The 26,880-nt window shown below is 30.0% G+C and overlaps 2 protein-coding genes across 2 annotated transcripts; both read left to right on the top strand.

Annotated features, from left to right (window-relative positions):
- Positions 1 to 192: 192 nt before the first annotated feature.
- Positions 193 to 6,755, top strand: LOC108487251 (centromere protein C). Its single transcript, XM_017791546.2, has 11 exons — positions 193 to 498; positions 600 to 775; positions 884 to 972; positions 1,078 to 1,180; positions 1,274 to 1,413; positions 1,624 to 2,600; positions 2,714 to 2,813; positions 4,242 to 4,324; positions 5,371 to 5,449; positions 5,537 to 5,647; positions 6,390 to 6,755. Exons 1-11 carry the CDS (start codon positions 361 to 363, stop codon positions 6,518 to 6,520), a joined length of 2,127 nt encoding a protein of 708 aa, XP_017647035.1. The 5' UTR covers positions 193 to 360; the 3' UTR covers positions 6,521 to 6,755.
- An 18,396-nt stretch (positions 6,756 to 25,151) lies between these two features.
- LOC108488802 (F-box/kelch-repeat protein At1g80440-like) lies at positions 25,152 to 26,360 on the top strand. Its single transcript, XM_017793090.2, has one exon. It carries the CDS (start codon positions 25,231 to 25,233, stop codon positions 26,308 to 26,310), a length of 1,080 nt encoding a protein of 359 aa, XP_017648579.1. The 5' UTR covers positions 25,152 to 25,230; the 3' UTR covers positions 26,311 to 26,360.
- Positions 26,361 to 26,880: the final 520 nt, after the last annotated feature.

The raw sequence follows: 26,880 nt of genomic DNA, 5'->3' as shown, positions 1-26,880 counted from the left end.
ATTTAATAACAATAATTATCTATTTAAAAATTTCTTAAGAATACTTTAGTAATTTCAATTTTTTCCTTATATTATTAGAATATTTATTCTATTTAAACAAACACAAAAATACTATTATAATCTTATTTCATTCAATTTAATTATACAATTGTATTATTAATTACAATCCTATTTAATTGCAGTTAACTAAGAATAATTGAGAAGTATAAATACCAAAAGTTGGTTTATGGCTGAACCAAATCCATTCCCGCTCAGTTTTATTTTTCGAATTACAAACTCAAAATCCCCTTTGGAAAGTTGCAGTCTCCGTCTCAGATCCATTCGACAGAGGCAACAATCAATCCACAATAAAACAAAGAAATGCCTCTCCCGTCGGATCCGTTAGAGGCTTATTCCGGTCTCTCCCTCTTTCCTCGAACCTTCGCTTCCTTTCCAAACCCTCCTCCACCTTATGACCCCCACGATCTTCAACACCTTCACCATTTTCTCAAATCCATGGTTTCTATCTGTTTCCTCCGCCCTAACATTACCTTACTGCTATTCTGCACTGTTACAAATGTACTAATTTTGTTTTGATTTCCTTTTTTCAATATTTTCAGCCATTGCAATGTCCTGATAAGCTTATGGAGCAAGCCAAAGCAATTGTAGATAATAGTTCTGAGCTCTTGAACTTGGATATGTCAAGCTCCGATGCTGAAGTTTTGGAAAATCCTAGAGAACGAAGACCGGCTCTAGGCCGTAAACGACCTCGTTTTTCTTTGAAACCTAACTCTAGGTTATGATTGTTTTAAATTGCTTATTTTACTTAATCTTCCCCCCCCCCCCCTTCATTTTTTGTGGTAATGTTAGTTGAATTTTATTGTACTTCTTCAATTTTTGATAGTCTGCCTACTGTGAGTTTGGAACCGAGTATAGACATCGACAAATTCAATGATCCAGAAGAATTCTTTGTTGCTTTTGAAAAGGCTGAAAGTAAGTTTTCTGCTCCATTTCGTTTTAATTTTTTTGTTGGGAAATTTAATCTGCTAAAATTTCTATGAACTTAGCATTTTGATGTACGTATGCATTGTTATATAGATGCCAAAAGAGAAATAGAGAAGCAGACAGGTGGTGTTCTAATGGATTTGGATCAGAATATTCAGTCCATGGCTGCACGGCCTCGTCGCCCTGGAATATTGCGGTTCGATCAATGTTTTCTGTTACTGGTTTTGTGTTATATAAAATTGTTCTACACGTATATGTATACAACATAGCCTTATGATTTTATGTTCAGGAGGTCGGTTAAATATAAACATCGCTATTCTACTCCTATCTCCCCTGTAGAAAGCTTCGAAGAGGAAATTCCCAGTCCAGTTTGCAATTCGCAACCAGAAAAATCTGACCAGAATGTTGAATTTCAAGAGGAGTTGAGTGGTAAGTCACGAAGGTTGATTTGTCCCAAGGTGTTATGTTCTTCTGTCCTTGCTCTCCTGTTCTCGATGTCTTCTTTAAAAGACTAAAGCTAATCAGCAAAGTTCTTCTGTACTTGGTTTTCAGTTCGGTTTGTTTCCATGATGTTGCAAAGTTCCCATGTTATGTGTATGCAATAATATAATGCTATCTGCTTGCTGCTTTCTGTCTTAGTGACTAATGCAGAGAACAAGGTTAATGATCTTCTGGATCATTTGCTTACCAGTACTTGTGATGGGAATGAGGCAATCAGTCTTCTTCAAGAGCAATTGCAGATCAAACCTATTGATCTGGAGAAAATATGCCTTCCTGACTTGCAAGATATTCGAAGGATTGATTTGAAGGCTTCTAGAGAAAACTTAGCCAAGCCTAGAAATTCACTATCGGACATAGAAAGTTTGTTCAAAGGGATCAGTAAAAGGACACCAAAGCGAAAGGCTGAAAGTTCAGTTCATCTTTTAGCTTCTCTGACTCCACCGAGAAGTCCATTGGCTTCAATATCATTGCTGAGGAAACAAAAATTGCAGTCTGATGTACTAAGTGATCCGTTTTCCACTGATGATGTTAGACGATCACCGGTGAGAAATGCATCTGGTATTGAAATTAACAATAAAGAATCTGTTCAGGTTGATACTGAAAAGGAACTAAGTGTGTCTCACAACAATGATAGACAAACGCCACAACAGCAGCCCGAAAGTCCAGCTCATCATTTAGCTTCTCCTTCTCCTCCAAGAGATCCATTGGCTTCAATATCATTGCTACATAAACAGATGATGCTGTCAGATCCAGAAAGTGAACCTTTTTCAACTGATAGTATCGATCAACCACCTAAGAGAAATGCATCTCCTATTGAAAGTGTCAACAAACAATCTAGGCAGGTTCATAAAAAGGAACAAAACAACTCTCACTTGCTAAAGTCTCCATTATTAGAAACAAATCGAACTGCGACTGCTAATGCAAGTTCCGAGTTAGATGGGAGAGATTTTGCTGGCCTCTTAGACAAATTTGTAAATGATAATGCAAGAAGCTTTGATTCTCGTATTAATGTTGTCTCTAGTGGATCTCAGGCCAACTTAGAGAATAACAGTTTAAGAAGGCCCGAAGTTGCATCAGATAGTCATACAATCAAACCAAATGAATTTGGTGGAAGGGTGAGTGTTTTTACTGGGTTTTCAAGAGATAGTCATTTGCTGCTTAGTGGAAATCTTTGTTTCTAATTGTCATACTGATTTTTGCTATGAGCTATTGTTGTGACAAAAAACAGGTGGAAAATATACCACCGGAAGCAGTTGTTTCTACCCAGACCCAAGTTAATGTGGAAGGCTTAACCATTGATAATTCAGGTGCCATTCAGAAAGAGTCAGGTACGCAAAGGACTGATGCTAAAATGCCTGAGTTATAACTTCATTTATTTTTATTTTTTCCCATTTATCGGTTGAATAATAGAATACTTATTGTCTTTTAAAGTTGTTTTATTATGATTTTTGCAAACTAGAAAGAAAGTTTCTTGCTTATTAGCCTTTTCCTTTTATCACTTATGTCTACTGGAATAGAGGAGCAAAACCATAAAAATTACATAAAAGAAAGAAATTCATCTGGATTTTCTTAGTTAATTGCGACTAGAGTAGCTTCCAGAATTTTCACGAGTACTTTGGGATCTTTCATATCCTCTGAAAGAAGTCAAATATTCATTTTTCTTGGTTTCCATGTCTTTAGCATATGTTCAGAAGGATCATATTCCATCTCAATTGAACATGGGGATTTGTACTAGACAAGATGAGCTGATATGTCCTAGTTGTTCTCTTTGGCTACCCCTGAGGCAGATGCTAAGTGGTGTTATAACCTATATCACGGTTTTCATTTGCTTTACTTTTAGGTTGTCACTCTGCTTTTCTTGTCAGTGAGTTTTAGGCTAGATGCGATGCCAAAATACACCACAGATAATTGAAGGCATACTAAGTCTCTACTTATTTAAATGCCTATTAGCTTATGATCCTTTAGAATAGTCTTGAGACTTCTTCCTGCATAATTACGATGAATTGATGATGCTTAGCTTAGCACCTGATTAAGAGGAAGAGAAATAAAACTGAATTTCAGTTGACAGTCCACAGAAAGGTGTGCAGCTTATGCTTATTGCTAATGCATTAATGGTCTAGTGCTTTTGGTTGGTCTTACCTGTTATTGTCATGGAGGGTTTCTTCCAAAGAGATCTTCAGGTCACTGCTGCAAGATGTAGAATTTTAAGACCTAATGCCTTCCATACTTCTCATGCTGACCTTTTGGCAGCTCCCTGGAAGCCTTGCACATTCTTGTCAAATGGGCTCTCTTACTTTCATGCTTGGGCTTGTATAGCTAGTGAAAACTAATTTCCTTGTACCGTTGAATACTCAAATTGCATTGAAGATATAAATTATATTTGATATACCCATTTACCCAATCAGTTCAACATATGCATCACATTGTTGGTTCTATTATAAATTAGAAAAGAAATGTGATCTTATCGAGTCCTAATACAAATTCAGGCAGCAATTTTCTACTTTTGGAGTAGAACCAAAATATCAGTTAATTTTACCGGGTGTTTTGCTTTGAGTAAATTATCATTGAAATATCTTTCCTAAATTTAATATTATGGGATTTGAACTGTGTCATTCCTACACAGTAAATATTATTTTTCTTCTTTTAGTTGTCTTGGACTTGGTACATTTTGAATCAGATTTATCTTAGTCATTGAATTGCATTTGATGGTTTTCCATTTATTAGTTTCCTTTGTGCTAATTCCATTCCCCTAACAGATGAATCTAGTCCTGCTGTTGATGAGGACGGCTCTATGAATGGATCTTTGAAAGCTGCAGAAAGTGGTGAGCAGCTGCATAAGGTTTGTACTCTCACGAGATTATTTATCTTACTTATTTTTCCATTTAATATAGCAGTCAACTTCCATGAGTAGGGAGTTCTATTCTGCTTTTTTGGGCTTCTATACTATTACCTTTGTATCTTTGAAATGTTGATTATTTTCTCTGATTTTGCTTAATTTTATCGGTCTTGCGTTCTCTGGTCGACTTTCTCTCTCTCTTTCAGTGCTGCAAGAGCTATATAACATATTGATGTCAACTCAAAAATGTTTTCTATAATTTACCAACCTTTTAGAATTCGCATCTCAAACTTTGATTTTATGGCAATGAAATCGGATGCAATTCCTCCTCAACTATTGTAGGATTATTGTTTGTTGCCTTTTTTTCCACTGCAACTTCACCACATATTTCGGAAACATTGTGTTCTGTTGGCTGTTTTTAGCTCATTATAATAATTACAATTGACACTTAACAAAGACAATGTTGTTAACTCTATGAGATAAGAAGCAGCTTGTTCTATTATAGTTTCTAAGAATAATCATTATCAAATCGTGGTGAATCTCAACTTAGGTTTGGTCCTTAACTCCCTAAGGTTTTGATTGATTTAAAACCACCATGGAGGAAATGGCTTTGCTTTTACTTTTAATTAAAAAGGTAAAGCCAGAAACTTGATTTAGAAGTCTTGGTAGGAAGCTTTACGTACCGAACATGATGCATGTGTATTCTTTTGGAGTCCAAGGGCATCTGGGGTCTTGGTGAAAATTCAAAACGTATTTTCGGGTATTACCTTACCTGGCAATGGCTGATTGTCATTTTGAATAAAAGAATGTTACAAGGTTGTGGGTCAGTGCTAGTTTCTATTAGATGTTTGTATTTACTTAGCATGCTTCAGTTCACCGTCTGGAATCCCTTCATATTTTATTAGCCTATGCCTATAGACCTATGAATGGAATCATTTCTTCTATTCACTGAAAAAAGGGTAAAACGTTGCCTGTTTATGGTTTATTTCATTTTTTGAAAATTTCTCAAGTTATGTTTTTTCTTTTCTACTTTTTATATTGAGCAACAGAATATGAAGGGCAAAATAAAACGTCAGCCATGCAATAAACATAAGGGGAAAAAACATTCTCGAAGACAAAGCCTTGCAGGTGTTACTAATACCAAGAGTTCAACTTGCATCTCTAAAACTCTTTAGTAATTTTGTTGGAATGACAAGCTGAGTTCTATCTTTCTAGGTTCTGGTACAACATTTGATCCTGAAGGGAGGAGGCGAAGCACAAGGATCAGGTCAAGACCTTTGGAATTCTGGAAAGGTGAAAGATTCTTATATGGACGTGTACATTCAAGTGAGTACCTTCACTTCTGGTTTCTTTGCCATGCAAGGAGTTTAGTGTGCCATTATAAATTAAAATATTAACTGCTTATTTAGCCATTCTCATGACTTATTCTAAGCAAAGAGAAGGAAAATTATTTGCTTATTTTGAGGGTCTTATTTTTTACTAGAGTTTTTACAAGAGTCATTAGTGTATTATAAATTATAATTTATTCATTGTAAATATTCAGTTTATTATTACTTTAAGTTCATTATTATAATTTGTACTGAACTTGGTTGTATCAACCCTTAATCTCAAAATTATTTTAGATCAGTGCCTAAATTATATTAGCCCGAAGTCTGGCACCATGGTTTATGAAAGTTATGCAGATAGAAGCTTGAGGCAATCTGATTTTGGGTATCCCTTAACCCTGAAGTCATTTCATCATATTTATTTTCAGAGTTCTATCACTTTGTAGCACACCTTATGCCTAATTTGAGAGTTTATTGCAATAATAATAATGAGTCCGTAAGTAAATAGGTTTTGCAGATTCTAAAATTCCTTCATTTGCATTAATGTTTTATGCCGCCTTGAAGATGTTTGAAACCCAAATATATCGTGCCTTCTAAGTTATCATTATTATTTTTGGTGCTGCCTTAGATCCAATTTAGGTTAATGCAGACCTTAAATGCTAGTTTCTGGGCTGGAACACAAAGCAAAACATGGCTACTTTCGAAATAGATTAGAATGAATGAGAGACGTTGTGATTGTACAGGTTTGGCAACAGTAATTGGGATAAAGTACGAGTCCCCAGAGAAGGGTGATGGTGGAAACCCTACTCTCAAAGTGAAGTCATTTGTAAGCGATGAGTACAAAGAGCTGATTGAACTGGCTGCCAGGTTTTGATACAATTCTCTGTATTGCCAAGTGAGTTCTCGCATATCCTTTAATGAACTCACTATTCCATTTATGTATGTTGTGTATTGCTTGTGAACTAGCAGTAGGGATATCTGTTGTGAATTTTTATGATTATCATTAAGTACTCTAATCTCAGCACTGAGGTAAATAAACTGAGGCATTTGCTTCCAAAGGACATAGTTTTATTTAGAAATTATTTCAATCTTATCGGATTAGACAGAAACTTCACTCCTAAACAAATCTGGTTTAATTAAGAAAATGGTTGTCAAAGCTTCTAGAAGCTTTTATCGAGATTTAAGCCTCGAATATTAAAAAGATCTTTGAAGAGATAAACTCAAATAATTTTGCTTCTTGTCTCAATGCTGACATGTTTTTTCTTTTTCTTTGATATTTTGGAATATTCGACTACTAAGAAAGAGAACGTGAAGAAGACAGCACATCTTCAACGTGACTTACGATTTTGGCTTTTTCCCATTTATTCATTTTAATTCAAATATAATTTCATATAGTGCTTTTATTATTAATTAAATTAATAGGGTTCATAAGTGAATAATTTAATCTTTTTATATTTATGGTTTGATCTTTTAGCCTTTAGGACAAAGAGTTTAGCATTATACCAAAAGAATCATATTCGCTTAATTTTGAAGCTAATAAATAAAATTTTAAAATGGCATTCATCTTCAACATTTAAAAATGCGAATTTGTAATGTTTCAAAGTAATCAATAGATAATTAGAAGTTAAAAGCAGATTTTTTTTCAAAATATTTGCATTGAATTTAAAATTTAAAATTATTATTTAATGATTTTATTTGAATATCATTTTAATCCAAATAAATTGTAAAATAGATGAAGTAGAGTGAATTTTCCATTTTAACGGTTGCCCTGAATTTAAACATGGAAATTATTATTGTAAAAGTTTTACAATAACATTAATCTTGTATCATAAAATAAATAAAAAATTAAATCATTCACAATTTAAAAGCTCAATAAAGATCAAACCACTCCTAAAACCTTTAACTTTATAATTTTTTTTAAATTTATTTATTTGCCGATTAAGTTTTAATTGATTAGTATCGATATTATTGTTTACGCAAGAAGACGTAAGTTTAAGCACATTATTTATCTATTTAAGGGTTGAAGAGGAATTATAAATTTTTCTAGTCATTATATTAAAAGAGTAAACATGATGACAATTTATAATAAAATTAATATTAAAAAATTACTTATATACTTCAAAATTAAATATATAAAACTATCTTCTACATGAACTAGTTAGCTACTAACGTTATAGTATAGAATCTATAATATAGTTAAATCATTATTTTTGTAGTACCGTTTGTCACCTTCTAAGAACAATTAAATGCTTTATATTCCTCCATTTTAGATTCGACAGCTGACAGATATATATAATTGCACAATGAATATAAATATTGATAAATTTGTTTACGTTATACTGTCTTCTAGAAACCTTATTCTATTTGATCGTTATTTTGAATTCGATCTTCCTTTTTTATTTTTTATTGCTAAACTTGTGATCCACAAGCATATTTCTAAAAGCTTAATTCTCAACACAACACGACATGAAATAAGAAATCAAAGACGAGAAAGGTATCCCCTAAAACATCGAAAGTTCAAACCAGCCGAAAATCCCGGTGCGAGAATACAGGGAAAAAGAAAAAGTTAAATAATTTGGCCCGTAAATGACTAATATATTCAATTTTTTGACACCGTACAAAAATACACATTGTCCTTGCTATCCTTTTTTTGCGAACACATTCTTAGAGAATTTCTTTTTGTCAAGAACCAATGGAACAAACTTACTATCCCAACCAACTTTGTCACCTCTTTTAGCGTTCCTTTTACTGATTGGCTCAAGACAAATCTAAATTCCAAGGCCATACTTATTGCTCATCGAATCCTCCTGCTTCATCGTTTTTTTCATGCTTCCTTCGAAGCATTTGGCTTGCTCGGAATTCCATCGTCTTTGAGAATTCATTTGATAGAAAACATGTTTTTAATAGATCTTTGTCTCTTTGCTTTTCTATTTGTAGCAAAAACTTGAAGTATTCCTCTGCCTTCTCTCACTCTTGCTTCTCATTTAGGATGGTTTAAGCTTAATCGTGATGGATCATTTGTGATTGTTGGACTATCCTTCGCAGTTTTAGTTCTAGAAAAGTTTATCATAGCTTCTAAGAGGGGAACCACAGTGCCAATGCACTTGCTAAAATGAGCAGCAATATTAATAATACCCGCAATCTAAATACTAGGAACTTATGTAATGATTATATTGTCTACTTTGAATGCTGGGATGTTTTGAAATCTCTTATTTAACCCCATCTTTGTGGCTTTCCTTTGTATCGATACTCTTTTCTTCTTCTTTTTTACCATAAAAGAAGACAACGTACAAAAAAATAATAATAAAAATAATACATATAAAAAATATGAATATGATATAGATATATCAAGAATTAAATATTATAAAATATTAACACAGAAATTTATATAAATATATAATATTTTATGCATAAAATACTATGAAAACTGTCGAGATTAAAAAAGGTACAAGGAAAATGATGGTTGTTCACATAGTGGTGAGATGCACTGAGTCACTTAGAAAAAGAACTGAGTATGAAGTATGGGAGCCCAAAACATTGAAGAAGCTATCTTGAGGCCAATGATGGGTATTTATAGGCAAGGTGAGGTGCAGAGAGTTGTTTAGGAAAAAAAAAAAAAAAAAAGTATGAAGTATAGGAGTCCAAGAAATTGAAGAAGCCCTCCTGAGATTAAAGGTTATTTATAGACGAGGTTAACCATCTCTACTATTAAGCCTTGATACATGTTTAGCGCAGATCAAATCTCGGTTTGCCTTCTAAATAATTGAAGATGGGATTGAAATGGACTAGACAAGACTTCATGTGTGATTAATGCACATGTTTACAAGAAATATAACCGATGAAGTGTTATTTACAAGCGAAATTCTATTGAATGAAATTTTGGTTGGACAAGATGAATGTAACAAACCCACACTCTAGCGAGGTATTAATAACAAATACAATATAAATGCACAAATTACTAATGCCTCACATCAGCATTGTTACAGTTTTCATATTAACTAGTATCGTTTTTTACCTACACTTCGTGTTGAGTTAATTATTTTTGGATTAAATAGTTAAAATTTAAAATTTATAATATGCTTCAAGTTTATGTGCCTTTTGTATGTTTAAAATTTAATCTCACATTTTTTGAATTTAAAAATCTAAGTCCAATTGTTAATCTCGTTAAAATTCTTCTATTACATTTCTTGGTGTGACATTCTAAAATTTAAAAATTACTCACTTGATAATCATGTGAAAATGACATTGTAATGGATTTAAATTTAACGATGATAACAATTCTTTAAGTATAGCCAATATTTTAATCGAATAAATTTTAGACTAACTGATAGTATTTATAAACGTTGAGATACCAAATAATGTAAAAATTTGAAGTATAAATATTAAAATTTAAATTTGACTATAATATAGAGATCAAAATTGAAAGCTGATAATTTTATATAATCCAAAAATAGAAAAACCATAATTGCAATTTAACCATTGTTATTAATAATGTAAAAAAAAGAGGACATGTGTCAAAGAAGGAAGACCTTAGGGCCTTCCTTTTATATATAGTAATATAAACAGACGAATGTGAGTAAATTTAAATCTAATTAATTTGGATTTAAATTTAGATAATTTGAAATTGAATTATTTAAAAGAGAAAATAATTTCTAACTCTAATTATTTTTTGCTTGAATTATTCTTAAATTAAATTAAATTGTTAATATTTAAACATTAAATTTGAATTCAAATAAAATAAGATAAAAAAACATTTTTACTTTTTACGAATTTGCAGGAAAACAAGATGGTGGCCGTAGAGGAATTTCCGACCCTAGAAGTCTGTTTCCACTTTAATGTACAATTTCCAAAGGGAGCCTACGAATTATAGAACTTGAACGTTAAATATCCTCCTCTAATAGACTCTTCGCTTATGGCGTCAATTCAACTTTCAGTCAGCTTCGGCGATGCAATTCGCAATCATCAAAATGTGTCCAAATTTCACTTACCAATTTTTTGTACATTATTCGTAAATATTCTAATTTTTGCAATTTTACCGACCACTATAAACTCATTCCGATTAACAGAACACTTGACTATTTTGTCTGCTCCCAAATAATTGCCCAGACATATTATTTTATTAGGGACATAATATATTAAATTAAAATAACGTACATAAAGGAGGGATGACAATAGTAGAATATGAACTTCATATTTGGGGTATCAAGGCTTTAATCATTGTTTTCTGAATCGTTGGCACATTTTCCATTTTTACATGCTACTATTATATCCTGTCCATGTTCTTTTTCACATTGTATTTTAATTATTTTCTTATGTTATTTTTATATGGTGTCTCAATTTATTTTATGTTACAAATACAACCAGAAATCATCAATAATACTAAAATAAATTTAATACAAAATACAATAAATCGTAAATCAAAATATATTTAGACATTATCTACAATGATGAGACTTAAATCTAGAATAATTTGAAAGAAAATTCAAATAATATTTTCGCATTACGAAACTAAAACATAAAAACTCGATATCATATGCCTTGACCTTTGTCAATTTCATCAAAACTTTGTTAATGTAGCTCGTGTTCACAATAGATTTATAATAATTTATTTCATAAAAAAATTAATATATTAATATATTTATGTGGTGGCCCTGTTTTAACTACTTTTTATATTGTTAATTAAGCATTACCAATCTCACATATGTGCCAAACGGCGTTGTTTAAAGGCGTCACCCATAATTATATTTATTTAGAGTTTTAAATTTTAAATATAAAAGCAATTCATTAACGGCTATTATTACATACATAAATCTAATTTAAACTTTGATTAGGGACCCACGACACAAGTTCATACCATTGTTTCTGTTGGCTCTTTGTTTGAGTTCCATAATTTTTTTACAAGTTCTACAATAATTATTAATAAATTTGTCGGTGCAATGTAAATGAAAAAAAATGTAATGTTCATCACAGGTATTTATAGAGATGGTAATAGAGTGAGATGAGAGTAAATATTGTCAAATTCATTTTTGCTTCATAGTATATTCTGCTCTATCACTTGTCTCCTCCATTATAGATATATAATCTTAAAATATTGGATGTATTCATATAATTAAAATTACAATATATATTTTAAAATTAAAATAATGTAAATTAAAATTAATATTTTAAATCTTCAATAATTTTCTCTTATATTCTTATATTATGGCTCCGTTTATTTGTTAGTAAAATATTTCATAAAAGTTGTTTTATTAAATATATTTAACATTTTATTATCTTTTCATTGTTTAATTGAGTTTAATATATACATTAATAAATTTATATTTTAAATTATTTTTAATTCAAATTAAATATATAATAATACTCAATTATTAAGTTAGAATATTAACGCCATAAATGGAAAACAACCAAAGTCAAATAAATTATTTCTAATAAGGATGGAATAATTATAAATTAGCTTCCAAACCACAACTAATACTAGGAATTAATAATATTATCCAAATGCATAATTAGTAGTACACCACATGATAACAACAATATTGTCTAAAGTGCATAACTAATATTACACCACATTAAAGTATCAATATCTTCAACATTGAGAAAATTTTTGAAGCCAAATTATTCTATGCTTCTTACTATTAACTAAAAAAGCTTTGGCCGCGGATTCATGACTTACAAGATAATCAAGCACACTACATATGAAGTCATCATCAAATCATTTTACCTCCATTGACATTACTTTTTCGTAAAGATATGGTGTCTTATTCACAGTAAATTGTTCCAAAGCATTAGCAATTTTGCTAAGTTGTTCACCCACAAATTTAATTTTTTCATCAACGACACAAATTTAATTGTCATTGTCAATCATTTCAATAACCAACAAGCTTAAAACATAATAAATTCAATATCTAACAAATTCAAGACATAATAATTTCAAAATCCAACAAACTAAAATTTCAATATCATTATCCAACCAATATTAATAGAAAAAAAACAATTTTAATTCTCATCAATAACATAGAAGCAATAGCCCTAAGCCCTAAACCTACCTAATATTTCTAGCTATATAATTAGTCCACATTGTTTGTGCAATTTTGTCTCTCAGCAGACCATTCTCTTATTTCTTTTCTTTCTTCTCGCCCTGTAAAAGTTGGTATTATCAAATCAGACTCAGGATCCTCGTGTAATCATTGATTAAGTAAATCACTAGGATCAACTCCCATTATATGATTATGAATGATACAACAAGCCAAAACTATATCTACTTGAGTTTAAAAATTCCAAAATGGTTCAGCATCTAATACACGAAACTGTTTCTTCAAAATCCCAAAAACATGTTCAATAGTGATTCATAATGATGAATGACGAAGATTAAAGAATTCATTTGCATTTTCAGGCCCTTGAGCACTAAACTCTTTTAAATGATATCGGACACCACGATATAGGGTAATATATCCATTATGGATGCCATATCTAGCATCAGCAAGATAATATTTACCTACAATTTTACAAAACATAATTATTACTAATAAATTATGAGCTTACTAGAACTATTTGGTATTTAATGTTAATTCTTACCTTCCGGAAGTCTTAATCCTCTTAGGCATGAAAGTGCATCACTTAAAATATGAGAATCATGTGCACTACTTTTCCAACCAGCTATAACATAGGAAAATTTCAAATCAAATGTAATGACAGCCAATACGTTTTGTGTCATCCCCATTTTACGGCTACAAAATCTTCTTTGAATGCTAAGTGGAACGGATGCACGAACATGAGTTCCATCTAATGCTCCAATACAATCTTTAAAATAAGGATAAATCTTGGATTGTTTCTGATTTCACTAGGAGTTGACTCATCAGGTAATCTAATAATTAGTTTATACAATTTCAAAATAGCTCTCAATACAACCTTAAAGTAACAGTGAATTGTCTCAATTGATCTATAATATCTAGATCCAATCACTCAGAACCTTTCATTCTGACCAATTATATGTAAAAATTAATATAACTACTTACTCCCTAATATTCATCGATTTAGTTGATTGTAACAAATTATTCCTACTAAGAATATCACACAAATTAAAAAAGGCAATCGGTTTCATCCTTACCACATTAATACAATGCTGGCCACCACTATATAAAATACTATTAATATAATTTTCTCTTTCATAATCTCGATTCACACGAGGGTGAGAAGCAATTTCCTTCCTAGTTTTTAATTTTTTAATTCAAAGAGCCCCAAAAGCTAAAATTAAAGTCACGACTCCGACAATTGCATTTTGATCTTGATTACGATCCATCTACACAAAATAGTGCCACACAAATATTTGATCACTACAAAAAAGATGCAAGCTTTTCATAAGATCACATATATGACTAAAGTTACTATGACTAAAGTGCATACATACATATGGAAGTTTCTCAAGCAATGATAAGATAATAATTATTAAAAATCTTTATTGATTTTGTAAAGAGACAATCAGACAAGTCATGTCAGGTTAATAATGGGAAAAAAAATCTTTTAAAGTTTTTCAAGCAATGATTTTTGTCGAAACCCAACACATTAGGGCACGATATCTCGAATTACCAAACACGAAAATTATCTTATTTTACGAAGTTTTTTAAATAGGAGCGATTATAAAAACAGACTTGAAATATATTTATTCGATTTGTTTGAAGTAAAGAAAGTGGAATGAATAATTTCAGGCAAATAAGTTGGCAACCTCTGTAACAGCCTAATTTTCAGTGGTGTCGGAACTGTGATTCGAGACCACTAAATCAGACAAATGAGTAGGAAATATTATTAATTTAGTGAGTATAAGTTAAATGTGAAGTTAGGAAAAATTTTGAAGTAGTGAATAGTGTACTAAAAATAAATATTAAAATAATTAGAATCGAAAACGAGGTATCGAGACCTCGAGAATTTTAAATCGAGCCATAAATATTTTTATAAATATTTATGGAGTGTTAATAAGTCAGTATTAAAGTTTCACAAGAAATTTTAAAGTTCGATAGTTAATTGAACAAAAAGACTAAATTGTATTAAATGCAAAATTGTGAGAAATGATTAAATAGCTTAAATGATAAAAGAAAGAGGGTTTAAAAGGAAAATAGACCCAAGGTCTCTTTGGGCTGGACGGCAATGGCATGAAATCAGCAAGAAAATAAGGAGAATTAAGGGCAAAATTGAAAAATTGCAAAATTTACTTAATAAAGCTAGGACTAAAGTGGAATTATCTAGATTTCTCTTTATTTTCTCTTCATATTCATCAGATGAAAAACAGCCATGGAAGGGGGTTCAAGCTGGTTTTCATGCTCTAGCTTCATGTAAGTTTAATTCTTGCTTTCTCCTTGAAATTTCTATGTTTTTGGAATTTTACAATTGGGTCCAACTTACTATTTCATTAGTTTTTGATTCCATGGCTAATTTTTAAAGTTTTTATGGATGAGTGCTGAAATAATATGATGAATAATCATAGAATTGAAGCTTTACTTTTGGTATATGATGATTTTATCAAGTAAAATTGACGGAAATTCATTTTAGGACCTAATTAAGAAAGAGTTTGGAATTAATGTCTAATGCTAAAGTTCTGATTTTTAGGGGTTATGAAGAAGTTTAAAATGATAGACCAAAGTATTAATTGAGAAAAATTAGCTCAATTGAGGGGTTAATTGAGCAAGGACTAAATTGTATAAACTGTGAAATTTGGGGCAAAATGGAAATCAACATTTTTCACTAAAACTGTTTTGGACAGCAGCAGTAGTGTAACTTTGAAAAATCACCAAAAATTGTATAAATCGAATTAGAGGATGAATAAAATATGAAATTAAAGCTTATTGAGTCTAGTTTCTTATAGAAGAAATGATGTAAGCAATGGAATTGTAAATCATGAGATATGATAAATTTTGTGAGACAAGGTCAGAATGATTTCGGGTTCCCCTGTTCTGACTTTGTAAAATCATAAAAAATTGGATAAAAATAATTAGGGGCTTAAATTTATATTTTTAGAATCTTGAATGAGTCTATTTTCAAGAGAAACAAACAGGAACATCATTCGAATCCTGTACGAGGAGATAATTAATTTTTAATGAAGAAGGGTTGGAACTGTCTGACAACAGAACAGGGGAGACTTCAATGAATAAACTGTATTAATTGGCCCAACCAAAAATTATGAAATTTTTATGGTAAGAATATATATGAGTCTAGTTTCATGGAAAATTAGCAGATCTTAATTTTTAGTTCCGTAGCTCCAGATATAAATAATTTAGTGACTATGACATAGATGGACAGCTTGAATATCCATATCAGTAGATAATGAAAATTATAGATAATATTACCTACAAGTACGTTGTTTATACTAAGGATGTGGATGGAGAGGAGGAGGAGGAAAATATACAAAAATATATGAATGACTCGTGTATAAATTAAACACATGCCCGATTATAATTGATAAATGTTGGATTAGAAATGATATAATGTTTTATGTGGAATATTTATTATGAAATTATGATTATCGTTATAATACAAAATTTGTACCTGTGAGTTTATATGGCTAAATTTTAGTGATTATTTATTAATTTTATGAATTTCATGATGTGTTATTTCATATGTATTAATGATAAAATCGTGAATAATGTAAAAGCATGAAAATTGAATAAATGATCAAATTGAGCATTTCAGTTCAGTGACAAGATGAATTGAAGGAAAAGACCATAGTTGGACCATGGCAACAAGGATAAGTGAAAGTGATAAGTAATAGCTTCGGCTACACTTATCTGATCAAGGATAAGTAAAAGTGATAAGTAATAGCTTCGGCTACACTTATCTGATCAAGGACAAATGACAAGTGAAAAGTGGTAGCTTCGGCTACCTGATCAGTGAAAAGTGGTAGCTTATGCTACCTGATCAGTGAAAAATGGTAGCTCCGACTACCTGATCAATGAAAAATGGTAGCTCCGGCTACCTGATCAGTGAATAGTGGTAGCTTCGGCTACAAGTGACAAGTGATTTCCGTGTAAGACCATAGTTGGGCTATGGCATCGATATGTGATATGTGATTACGTGTAAGACCATAGCTGGGCTATGACATCGATATATAAAGATGTGTAAGACCATAGTTGAACTATGACATCGAGTAAACGAAATACTCAATTCCGTAAGACGTTCACTAATTTGACAAGGTTTGGTAAGTGTTACATGGAATTATGTGATACAGGAAGTACGAGTTGATAAGATATGAATATAGAACTTGGTTGATAAATGAATTCATTTGTGATTATATAATTGTTCATCTTGAATGTACTGTCCATATGTATTGATAATTCAAACGTATTAATGAATAAAGTTCCGACATAGAATAAATTGAACACGAGACAAATAATTATGAAATTGAACTCGGAATTTATGAAAATGATGGTTATTGATATATAGAGACATGAGACATTGATATATGAATATGGAAAATATTTGATAAATTTGTTTATTCATAATTATGGAATTATATACCTCATGTGTACTATTTGCATAAAGATGATATTTCAAATACTTTGGTTATTTAAGCTTAAATATGAGACAGTATGAAATCAAGATAAGTTGTTATAAAAATATATTTAGATTACAGAGATATGGCTGATGTATGTTGTATGATTACATAACGTGAAATTGTGTATATATATGAGAAATTTAATGAGAAATGAGCCCATACACGTTTCTTGTTATTTATATGAAGTGTACGACTGACAAAGGTGATGAAGTTATAAACAGAGAGTTACACGGGTTAAAAACACGGGCGTGTGACTCTCCAAAGTGTGAAAATTTTCTAAGTGTTGTAAAAGTTTCATATGTTTACGGTTTGGTCCCGAACCACCCTGAATGTATGTTTTGGGCCCCATAGGCCCATATAAGGGACGTTAAACATATGTATGAAAGTTTTTAATTTAGAAGAAATTTTATGGCTGATTTTTACATGATTGATCATATTAAGTTCGGTAATGCCTCGTACCCTATTCTAGGCTCGGAATACTGGTAGGGGGTGTTACAACCTCAATCATAATACAATACATGGAAGTGAAAAACAAAATAATAAACATGGAAAACATACATGAATCATATATTATACAGATTATTGAGAATATAAACATGAAAATCAAAACACATCCAAAGACAATAATTTTATAACATACACTATCTAACATTTCTAAATAAAGATTAAATAAATAAAAATCTATTTAAACAATGAAACAAAAACTTTTAAATGATGATGAGCAATGTTGAAACAAATAATGTAAAGGAAGATAAATTTGAAATTGATAATGTAGAAAAGCAATTTAAAAGTAAATTATATGTATATAAACAAATAATACATGCAAAAATTTGAAATAAATCATAAAGAAATAAAAATAAAAATAAATAATACATAAAATATAAAGTTTAACATATAAATGAATTTCAAACAAGTATTATAAGAAGAAATTTAAAATTAGTGCTATACAAAACAATTTAAAACCAAAATTTATAAATAAAAATATAATATAAATTATGCACATAAAATTAATAATGTATGCTCATATAAAATTTTAAAACAAATTATGTACATGTTAGAAAGTTTTAACATAAATGAATTATATAAATACAACCATATAAAATATACAAAGGAACATATATATATATGAGTAACAATCTATATAATATGAAATCAATGATCACACAAAATAATTTGAAACAAAATTTATTCATCAACAATTAATAATGTATATAGAGTGAAAAACTTAATATAAATAATATATATATATAAAAGAATAATAATATAAGAAAGTGCTTGAAATAATCAAAATATATAATTCAGAATTGGATCCTTAAAGAAACAAATAATATACATAAATATATTTTAAAAGAAAAAAATATAAACATATTTAAAAGGGAATTTAAATTTTAGTATAAATTATGTATATATATAATAACAATGTATAAAAATAAACATCCTATAAATCTTTAAAACATAGAATTATATAAAATAAAATTTTAAAATAGACAAATTACAAAATAAAACAATTTAAAAATATATATATGCACATGAAAATATGAAAATAATGAACTAAACTAATGCAAAAATCAATGAAATAGCATGTCAAAATAAAAAATGAGTGATAAATGAGTAAAAAAAGAATAAAAGAATTACAAAAACTAAAAAAAACTCAATTGAAACAAAAACAAAATCCAGGGGATAATTTTTAACAAGTCAAATTATTAAAACAGAGTCAAGGACTTGAATTAAATGCACACAAACAAACAGGGATTAAAAATGCAAATGTCCCAAGTCCCAAAACGCGGCGCTTAGGTGTGGGCTAAATTGAAACAACGCGCAGATTCCAGAGAAAATTAAAAAAAAATAAATGAAATATAAATAGGGCCTAATTAGGACCTTTCTTAGCTGAGGGTGGGTGAAACGTTGAGAGAGTTACGGACAAATATTAATCACAAAAATATTATTCCTTTGAAGTCACTACTTACACAGTGGCTTCTTTTCTTTCTTTTTTTTTTCTTCTTATGGATGAGACTTTTCTTTTTCTTTTCCTTCGGTCCTATGACTATTACACACAAGGTTTTTTTTTTTTTGGATATAATCTAAATAAATTAATTATTTACGAAAATAAATTCACTTACAAAATTATATGCGAAAATGACCTATTTTGAATAGTGAATATTGGTGTCACTGTTATCATTGGCGTCACCACCCTTCATAATGGGCCAACCATTGGTTGGTTTTGAAAAAAAAAATTGGATGCCGTCGTTGCCATTGACGGCATCGGACTGAAGTGTGATTATATAAAATATTCAAGAACCTGATGAAGTAATTAAATGATGGTGGCACCTAACAAATTATTTTTTTAAAACTAGCCAATGATTGACCTATTATGAAGGGTGGTGATGCCAATGGCAACAATAGCACCGAGTTTTACTGTTTAAAACGGTTCATTTTCGTACATGATTTTGCAAGTGAGTCATTTTCGTAAATAATTAATTTATTTAGATATTTCTGAAAAAAGCCCACACACAAACAATAATAAACTCTAAACATTAAAGGGTAAATTCTAAAAATAGTCACTCAACTATTAATGTATTTTTGCTTTGGTATTTTTTATTTTAGTCACCCATGGTAAAATATAAAAATAGTCACTTAACTATTAATGTATTTTTTGAATTTTAAATTTTAAGAAATAAAACTAAATTGACAAAATGTGTAAAGTTAATGGCTAAATTTGTTAAATTTTTAGATTTAGGACTAAATTGATATAATTTATAAACATTGGAGGGCTAAATTTGTTATTATACCAATAAAAAATGTCGTCATTAGTGATTTAACAGAGGAGTCACCAAAATATTAAATTTCGGTAACATTAATGACTAAAGTAGAAAATTTTAAGCTTGGATGTTCTAAACAGAAACATGCTAATAGTTGGGTGACTATTTTTGCAACTGACATAATGACTTATTTAGCCCTCCAGCTTTATAAAAAAGTCATTTTAGCCCTTCATTTTTTTGTCAAATCACTTTAAAATAGATGAAAAAGTTAATAAATGTTAACTTTGCTGATGTGGACATACACGTGGATTATCATGTGAATGACACATCAACAATTAATTAATTTTTTAAAATTTCCAAAAATAGAAAGTTATTAAGATTTATTGTAAAATAAAATATATATTATAAAAAATTTAAAATATTAAAATTATTTAACTGCTGATGTGGCATTCATATGTATGTCCACAACAATAAAGTTAACAAACTTTAACTTTTCAATATATTTTGAGGTAATTTGATAAAAATAAATAAATTTAAAGGTTAAAAAATAAAATTTAAATAAATAACTAAAATAACCTTTTATAAAATTTGAGAGCTAAATAAATCATCATACGTTTATATCCTAAAACTCTACCTCTAAATTCTAAATCTTAAATTTTATAATCTAAACTTAAATCTAAAAAGCGCTAACTCATGAATTCCTTTACTCAATTAACTCACAAAGTAAAAAAAAAAATGAAAGAAAAAAGAAATTGATGTAGCATTTATAATATGATGAGCATTGTGACAAAAATAAATCAAAGTCTGCTTTCCATTAATATTATAACAAAATATATAAAAAAAATCAATAAAGTAAAAGCTTTAAAATTTAATAAAGTATATTTGCACAGTACAAAGTAATTAAATTCTAGTAAAAATATAGTTATTAGAAGTTTATGTAGAACTTTTAAAAATTTATTTTATTAATTTAATTTTTTATGGTTTATTGATGGTGGACAATATTATATAATAATTTTTCAATAAATATAAATATTAAATTATAATTAATTAATAGTATAACTTATGGTTGTATTTTATTTTTGTTCTATTTTTATTGAAGAGTCAAAAGGTGTAATTTGATTCTCTATGAAGAAAAGCTCCCAAGTTACTTCATGAGAGACCAGTTGGCAGTTGGCACGAAATTCTGCTTAATTTATGCGAATGTCTTGTTTACGTAGTTTTCAATTTATTATTTACTAAATTAATTAAATAATAATATTTTAATTGCACAGAAAGGCATTAAAAAATTAAATAAATAAAAGAGTTGAGGCCTCAGCTAAGGTCAATGAACAGCAATAATTTAAAGATTATAGATAAAGGCAACTACTCTTGCCAAGTGCCCCATCAAGATTTTTCTTTGGTACTTAAAAGGAGCGAAAGAAATAACACCGACAAATTTTTACTCTATTAATGATTTTAATGTATACCTATATATAGAAATTCACTTATATCCACGTAAAATTAAATTCACTTTACAAGTTTCTTTATTTTTATATGATTAATACTTTAATCATTATTAAAATTTATCATGAAATTTTTTTGAGAATAACTCTTAATAGATCTAGCAGCACTTTTATATGTGCTTTTGAACTATCATGTGATTAAAATAATACATGCATAATTTTTAGCCACATGATAATTCAAATATATATGATTTCATGGGTATGATATATTTTGTCTAAATTATCATTAACTTAATCACAAATTGTAACATTCTCATGATTTGAATAAAGTTTTGGGTAAACTACATCTAGTCACTTGACTATCAAAAAATTTCTCATTTTAAGCATCAAAAATAAAAAAAAAATTACAATTTAGACACCCGCTTACATAATTCGTTCATTTTTGTCGCTCCCGTTAAAAACTCTAACGAAAATCTGACATGGTAATTTTTTTACACATGGACTAATCATTGGATACCACGTGACATAATTTACCACATCATAAATGTTGCATACCACTTTAAAGAACTTAAAATATAATTTTTCCAATACTTATTATTAACCAAAATAAAAATAATTAAATAATTAAAAACCCAAAAACTTATCTTCTTCTTTAAATCTGATCAAAGGAATCGAGCCAAACTGTTGGAATTGAAGTTGAAATTGGATTTGAGTCATGGTCTAGAGAGCTTCTGGGATTGTCTAGTTGATTTTGGAGTGGGTTTGATTCATTATACTGATTTGGGGTTCTTGGTTGGTTTATAAGTGCAAAGGAAGAGGAGACTTTTAAAAAAGAACCAGCTTAGTTGACTTTATTATTATAACTAAATGAGCTTGGCATCCCATTTTCTTATCTTGGCCTATCAATTCCATTAAAACTATGATTTTTAATGTTAGAAAATAACCCTGATTTTCAACCATCCCAAACTTGTATTATTAAATAAAATTAAATAAAGAGTTAAAATATTTTGTCCAACTAATTGAAGTCTTAATTGTGTCCATAAAATTCTAAGTATACCTTGAAATTGAAAAAAGTTCCTATTTTTTCATAAGCGCCATACGAGTAATCCAAAGAGAGAAGACCAATTTACTCATTACCAATGTCCATTTAGAATTTTCCAGATTCATTTTGATCCAATTTGCTAGGTTTTTGTTGAAGAATTGTGCTTGATAATTCCTTGGCACAAGGTATTCCTAGACTTTTTTCGTATCTGGACATCTTTTAGGACATGCAAAATATCTTCAACCCGTGATGGCAAATTAAGCAAGCCATGTTTTGTTCAACACCTCTTCTTATGACTCATTTGATAGGCATAATAACTTATTAAATTCTAAATATAAGAAAAGTACAAAAATTTTAAGTATATTATAACTTTTAAAATTTTAGATATAAAATAAATAATTAACTAGAATAACCATACTAAAATAATTAATGAGAATGTAATAGCCAAAATAAAGAAAACTAAAATTAGAACCGTGTATGCATTCTATAAGGTTAGAATTATAGACAACTATTGATACTTTTCGTTTTCTTAAAATTACATTAAAAACTTAATACTTTCATTTTAATAGAAATCATTAATAATAGGATCCATATATGCAATACTAATTCCTTGATGTATCCACCAAACAGCCATTGTTCATCTAAATTATTCTTATATTTGTAGGTGTATTGCCCAACTTTGGACTCTCCGCGATGGTCTTCTTGCTCAAAGAATAATCATTCCTGATATTATTCTTGAATTAAATGCCATGGTTATTATCGATTTCCAAAAACATTCAACTATGAAGAATAATTTGCTTGATTCTCTCAATCATGACTGCAAGACTACGTGGACGTGAGAATGATTCTCTCAATCATGATTGCAGGACTATGTCGACGAGCTTCCCATGTAGTCAGCTCTTGCACTTTTTTCGGGAGGGCGATTGATGTGTTGACACTTAAGCTAGAATTGGTAGCAATGTAGATCCTAACATTTTGTCTAATGCTTGGAATGTTGATGATTTTTCTCTTCTATATTTTGATATCTCCAATTATATATGTGATCTTTTGTACTACTTCACTTAGTCGGTCCACCTCTGTATCACATTTCTTTTAATTAAATTTCATCTTTTCATTTTTTAAGATAAAAAACGCTTATAATAATATAGAGACATAATGATAAATTTAGTTTTCAACATTTATATCTTTTGTCAATTTGACTTTTGTTCTTTTTTTGAGCTAAATTTGACTCACAACCTTCTGAAAAGAGTTGAATTTGACCATCAACTTTTCAAAAAGAATCGTATTATTATTTTTAACAAAAATATTAATTAAAACATTAATTTTTAATTTTATTGAATTTTGAATTTTTTATAAATTTTAAAATATTTGTTGATGTGGCACTAAGACAAATAGTGCCATGTCACATGAATGTTTTAATTAGCATTTTAGTAAAAATGATTTAAATATTTTGAAAGGTTAACGATTAAATTTAACTTAAAAAGTAATGGTCAAATTGACAAAATATGTAAACTTTGAAGACTAAATTTATCATTATAGTAAATAAGACTAAATTTATTATCAAGCTTAATATATAAACATAAATTTAGAGAAACTTTCAAATTAACTAGAACACCCTTTATTATTTATTTTTCATTTTAATATTTTTATTCATAAACTTAAAATAGATATATATATATATAAAAGTCTTTAGTATATGTATAATATAGATATATATAAAATATATTCACATAGTTATGATTTATATATTAATATATATTTGAAATATACAAAGAAGATGCATAGAATATTATCCTAGGTAGAACAGTAAATTTCGAAAATGAACGCAGTAGAATGAAGCAATTTATCACAATTGTTGTGGTGCGCATCATGCACGTTCATCCTTTTCGAAAAGAATAAAAATAAAAGGAGATTTATACGAAATTAATTGATGAATTAGGTTCTCTTTAAATGAATGGAAGATATGTTCGATGAGATTAATTATTGTAGTGATGAGATTAAATGTTATAACGATGAGATTGAATTTGATTTTGAGATATATATTTAAATTCAAATATAATTAAAATTATGATGTGAGAATAAATAATGACTATTAAAGATAATAAATTATGTAAGTAAAAGAAACACTTGAAGATTATATTTCATATTAAATGATAAAAGAAGATGTATATTTTATTTAGGTTAAATAATAGTTTTAATAAAAATAAAATTTTATTAATTAAATTTGAATTTATTTTTCATTATTCAGATATTTACTTATTTATGGTATATAAATAACAACAATAAATATATTAAAAAGAAGTAAATAACAGAGATATGCAAGTGAAATCCAACGTAATTACCTCGTTATTTTCCCAACTTTTATATTCCGTCGTACTATGACGAATGAAATTCAAAGGGACCCTTAAAATAGAAGGTAGAGACCCCTGGCTCTTATCCCCCCGCCCTTGGGAAAAGGAAGAAAAAAGCGCTCAAGGTATTTGAATTTTCAAAAATCCAAGTAAAAGTAATTTTGCAGACACGATGACTGACTGCCTCAACCCAATCTTAAATAATAAATAGAACTTAAAAAGTCAAATGAGAACAAAAGAAATAAGGGTCAGGCCGTTCAGCTATTCCAAGGTTTCCCAATGGCCTTTTTATGTTGTAAGAAACCATGACCACTTTTTCTAGAAAATTTAGCTCACTTTATTCCCTCCCTATAAAAGGGACATTCTCTTCCCTGCCTGTTTTTCACTTCCCATTTTCTATTATCTCTTCTCTTTCTTGACACTAAATTTCATTTCTGCATATTTCTCCATGACCATGGAGCTGATCCCGAGTCTCCCTAATGATGTTGCCCGTGAGTGTTTGATCCGAGTCAAGTATGATCAATTCGCTACGCTTTTGTCAACTTGCAATGGGTGGAAGACGGAGATCGAGCGGCCCGAGTTCTTTCAGCTCAGGAAGGCTACTTCCCATGGTCAAAAGCTGCTTGTCATGGCTCAATCTCGCCCTCACCCGGATATCAAACAACCTGCTCATAAAGGCCGCTCTGTTAAAACTGCTTTCGGTCTATCTGTTTTGGAGCTGGATACGGGTATTTGGGTTGACTTGCCACTGCTCCCTCATCACTTCCCTAATGGGATTCCTTATTTTTGCCACCTTGTTGCTGTCGGCTATGATCTTATACTCATCGGTGGTTTAGATCCAGTGACTTGGGACGCCTCCCCTTCGGTCTTTGTTTTCAATTTCTTGACGGCCAAGTGGCGCCGGGGGGCTGATATGCCCGGCGCACGCAGGTCTATGTTCGGATGCGCTTCCGGTCATGGTCCGATGGTGTATGTTGCCGGCGGTCATGACGAAGAGAAGAATGCTTTGAAATCTGCATTGGCATATGACGTGGTGAGGGATGAATGGACTCCGTTACCCGACATGTCAAGAGAACGGGACGAGGTTAAGGGCGTTTTTCGCCACGGCAAGTTCCACGCCGTCGGCGGCTACTGCACCGAAACGCAAGGCCGATTCGAGAGAAGCGCCGAGGTGTTCGATGTTGAGACATGGCATTGGGATCACGTGCGGGAAGACTTCTTGGAAGCCAGCACGTGTCCGAGCACTTGCACACCTGGAAATGACATGGATATGTATATGATTTACGAAGGTAACGTGGTGGCATCAAAAGACGCCAAATGGCAAGTGATTGCCAAGCTACCTGGTGACGTGTGCAAGATGTCCTACATGACGAGGTGGCAAGACAAGTTGATGGTGATTGGTTCTTTAAGATTGGATGAGCCCCACAATGCTTACGTGTTGAATTTGGAGAAATCTGAATGGACCAAATTGTGGATCCCTCAAGATTACTCTGGTCATGTTCATACGGGATGTTACTTAGAGATTTGAAGCATTGATATTTTACATAAATAACAAATTTCGAATTTTTTATAGTACAACTGTTTTTCATTCATTTTCCCAATCCTATTTGGAAATAGGTTGGTATATTGCACATTACATACAATATAAAATATTATACAAATAAATTTGGCACACACATATTCCATAAAAGATTTTCAAGCTACTATTTAGAGGCTAAAGATTGTTAGAATATTCATACTCTTGCTATGATATGTTGTGAGCTTTGTAAGTTTAAAAATTATCTGTCCTTTAATTACAAAATTATAGCTTAAAAAGGAAATGATGGCCTTTACTTTATATTTAATCTTTTTTTCTCACAACAAACTTTCATCCATCTTTTATAATTACAACATAAGCACAATATAAATGATTAAACAGTCTTAAAATGTTACAGCAGTAGCTGTATATACTATTATGCTATAGTTAAATTTTAATCATTTGTCACTGACACGTGGTATATTATCATGTTATAGAAAAACAATTTTATTCTTGAATTATATCCTTTTAATTTAATTACCTAAGATAATACGAAAAGAATCATCAATTATTCTCCTTTCA

Source organism: Gossypium arboreum, chromosome 10 (genome assembly GCF_025698485.1).
Source record: "Gossypium arboreum isolate Shixiya-1 chromosome 10, ASM2569848v2, whole genome shotgun sequence".
In the NCBI taxonomy this organism is placed as follows: domain Eukaryota; kingdom Viridiplantae; phylum Streptophyta; class Magnoliopsida; order Malvales; family Malvaceae; genus Gossypium; species Gossypium arboreum.
Note: the sequence above shows the minus strand (reverse complement) of the source record. Positions and strands in the feature narration are given on the sequence as shown.

Coding starts and splice junctions, on each gene's coding strand:
- LOC108487251 (XM_017791546.2), top strand. CDS start 361: ATGCCTCTCCCGTCGGATCCGTTAGAGGCTTATTCCGGTCTCTCCCTC. Junction 499..599: donor ACCATTTTCTCAAATCCATG/GTTTCTATCTGT, acceptor CAATATTTTCAG/CCATTGCAATGTCCTGATAA. Junction 1,181..1,273: donor CGTCGCCCTGGAATATTGCG/GTTCGATCAATG, acceptor TTTTATGTTCAG/GAGGTCGGTTAAATATAAAC.
- LOC108488802 (XM_017793090.2), top strand. CDS start 25,231: ATGACCATGGAGCTGATCCCGAGTCTCCCTAATGATGTTGCCCGTGAG.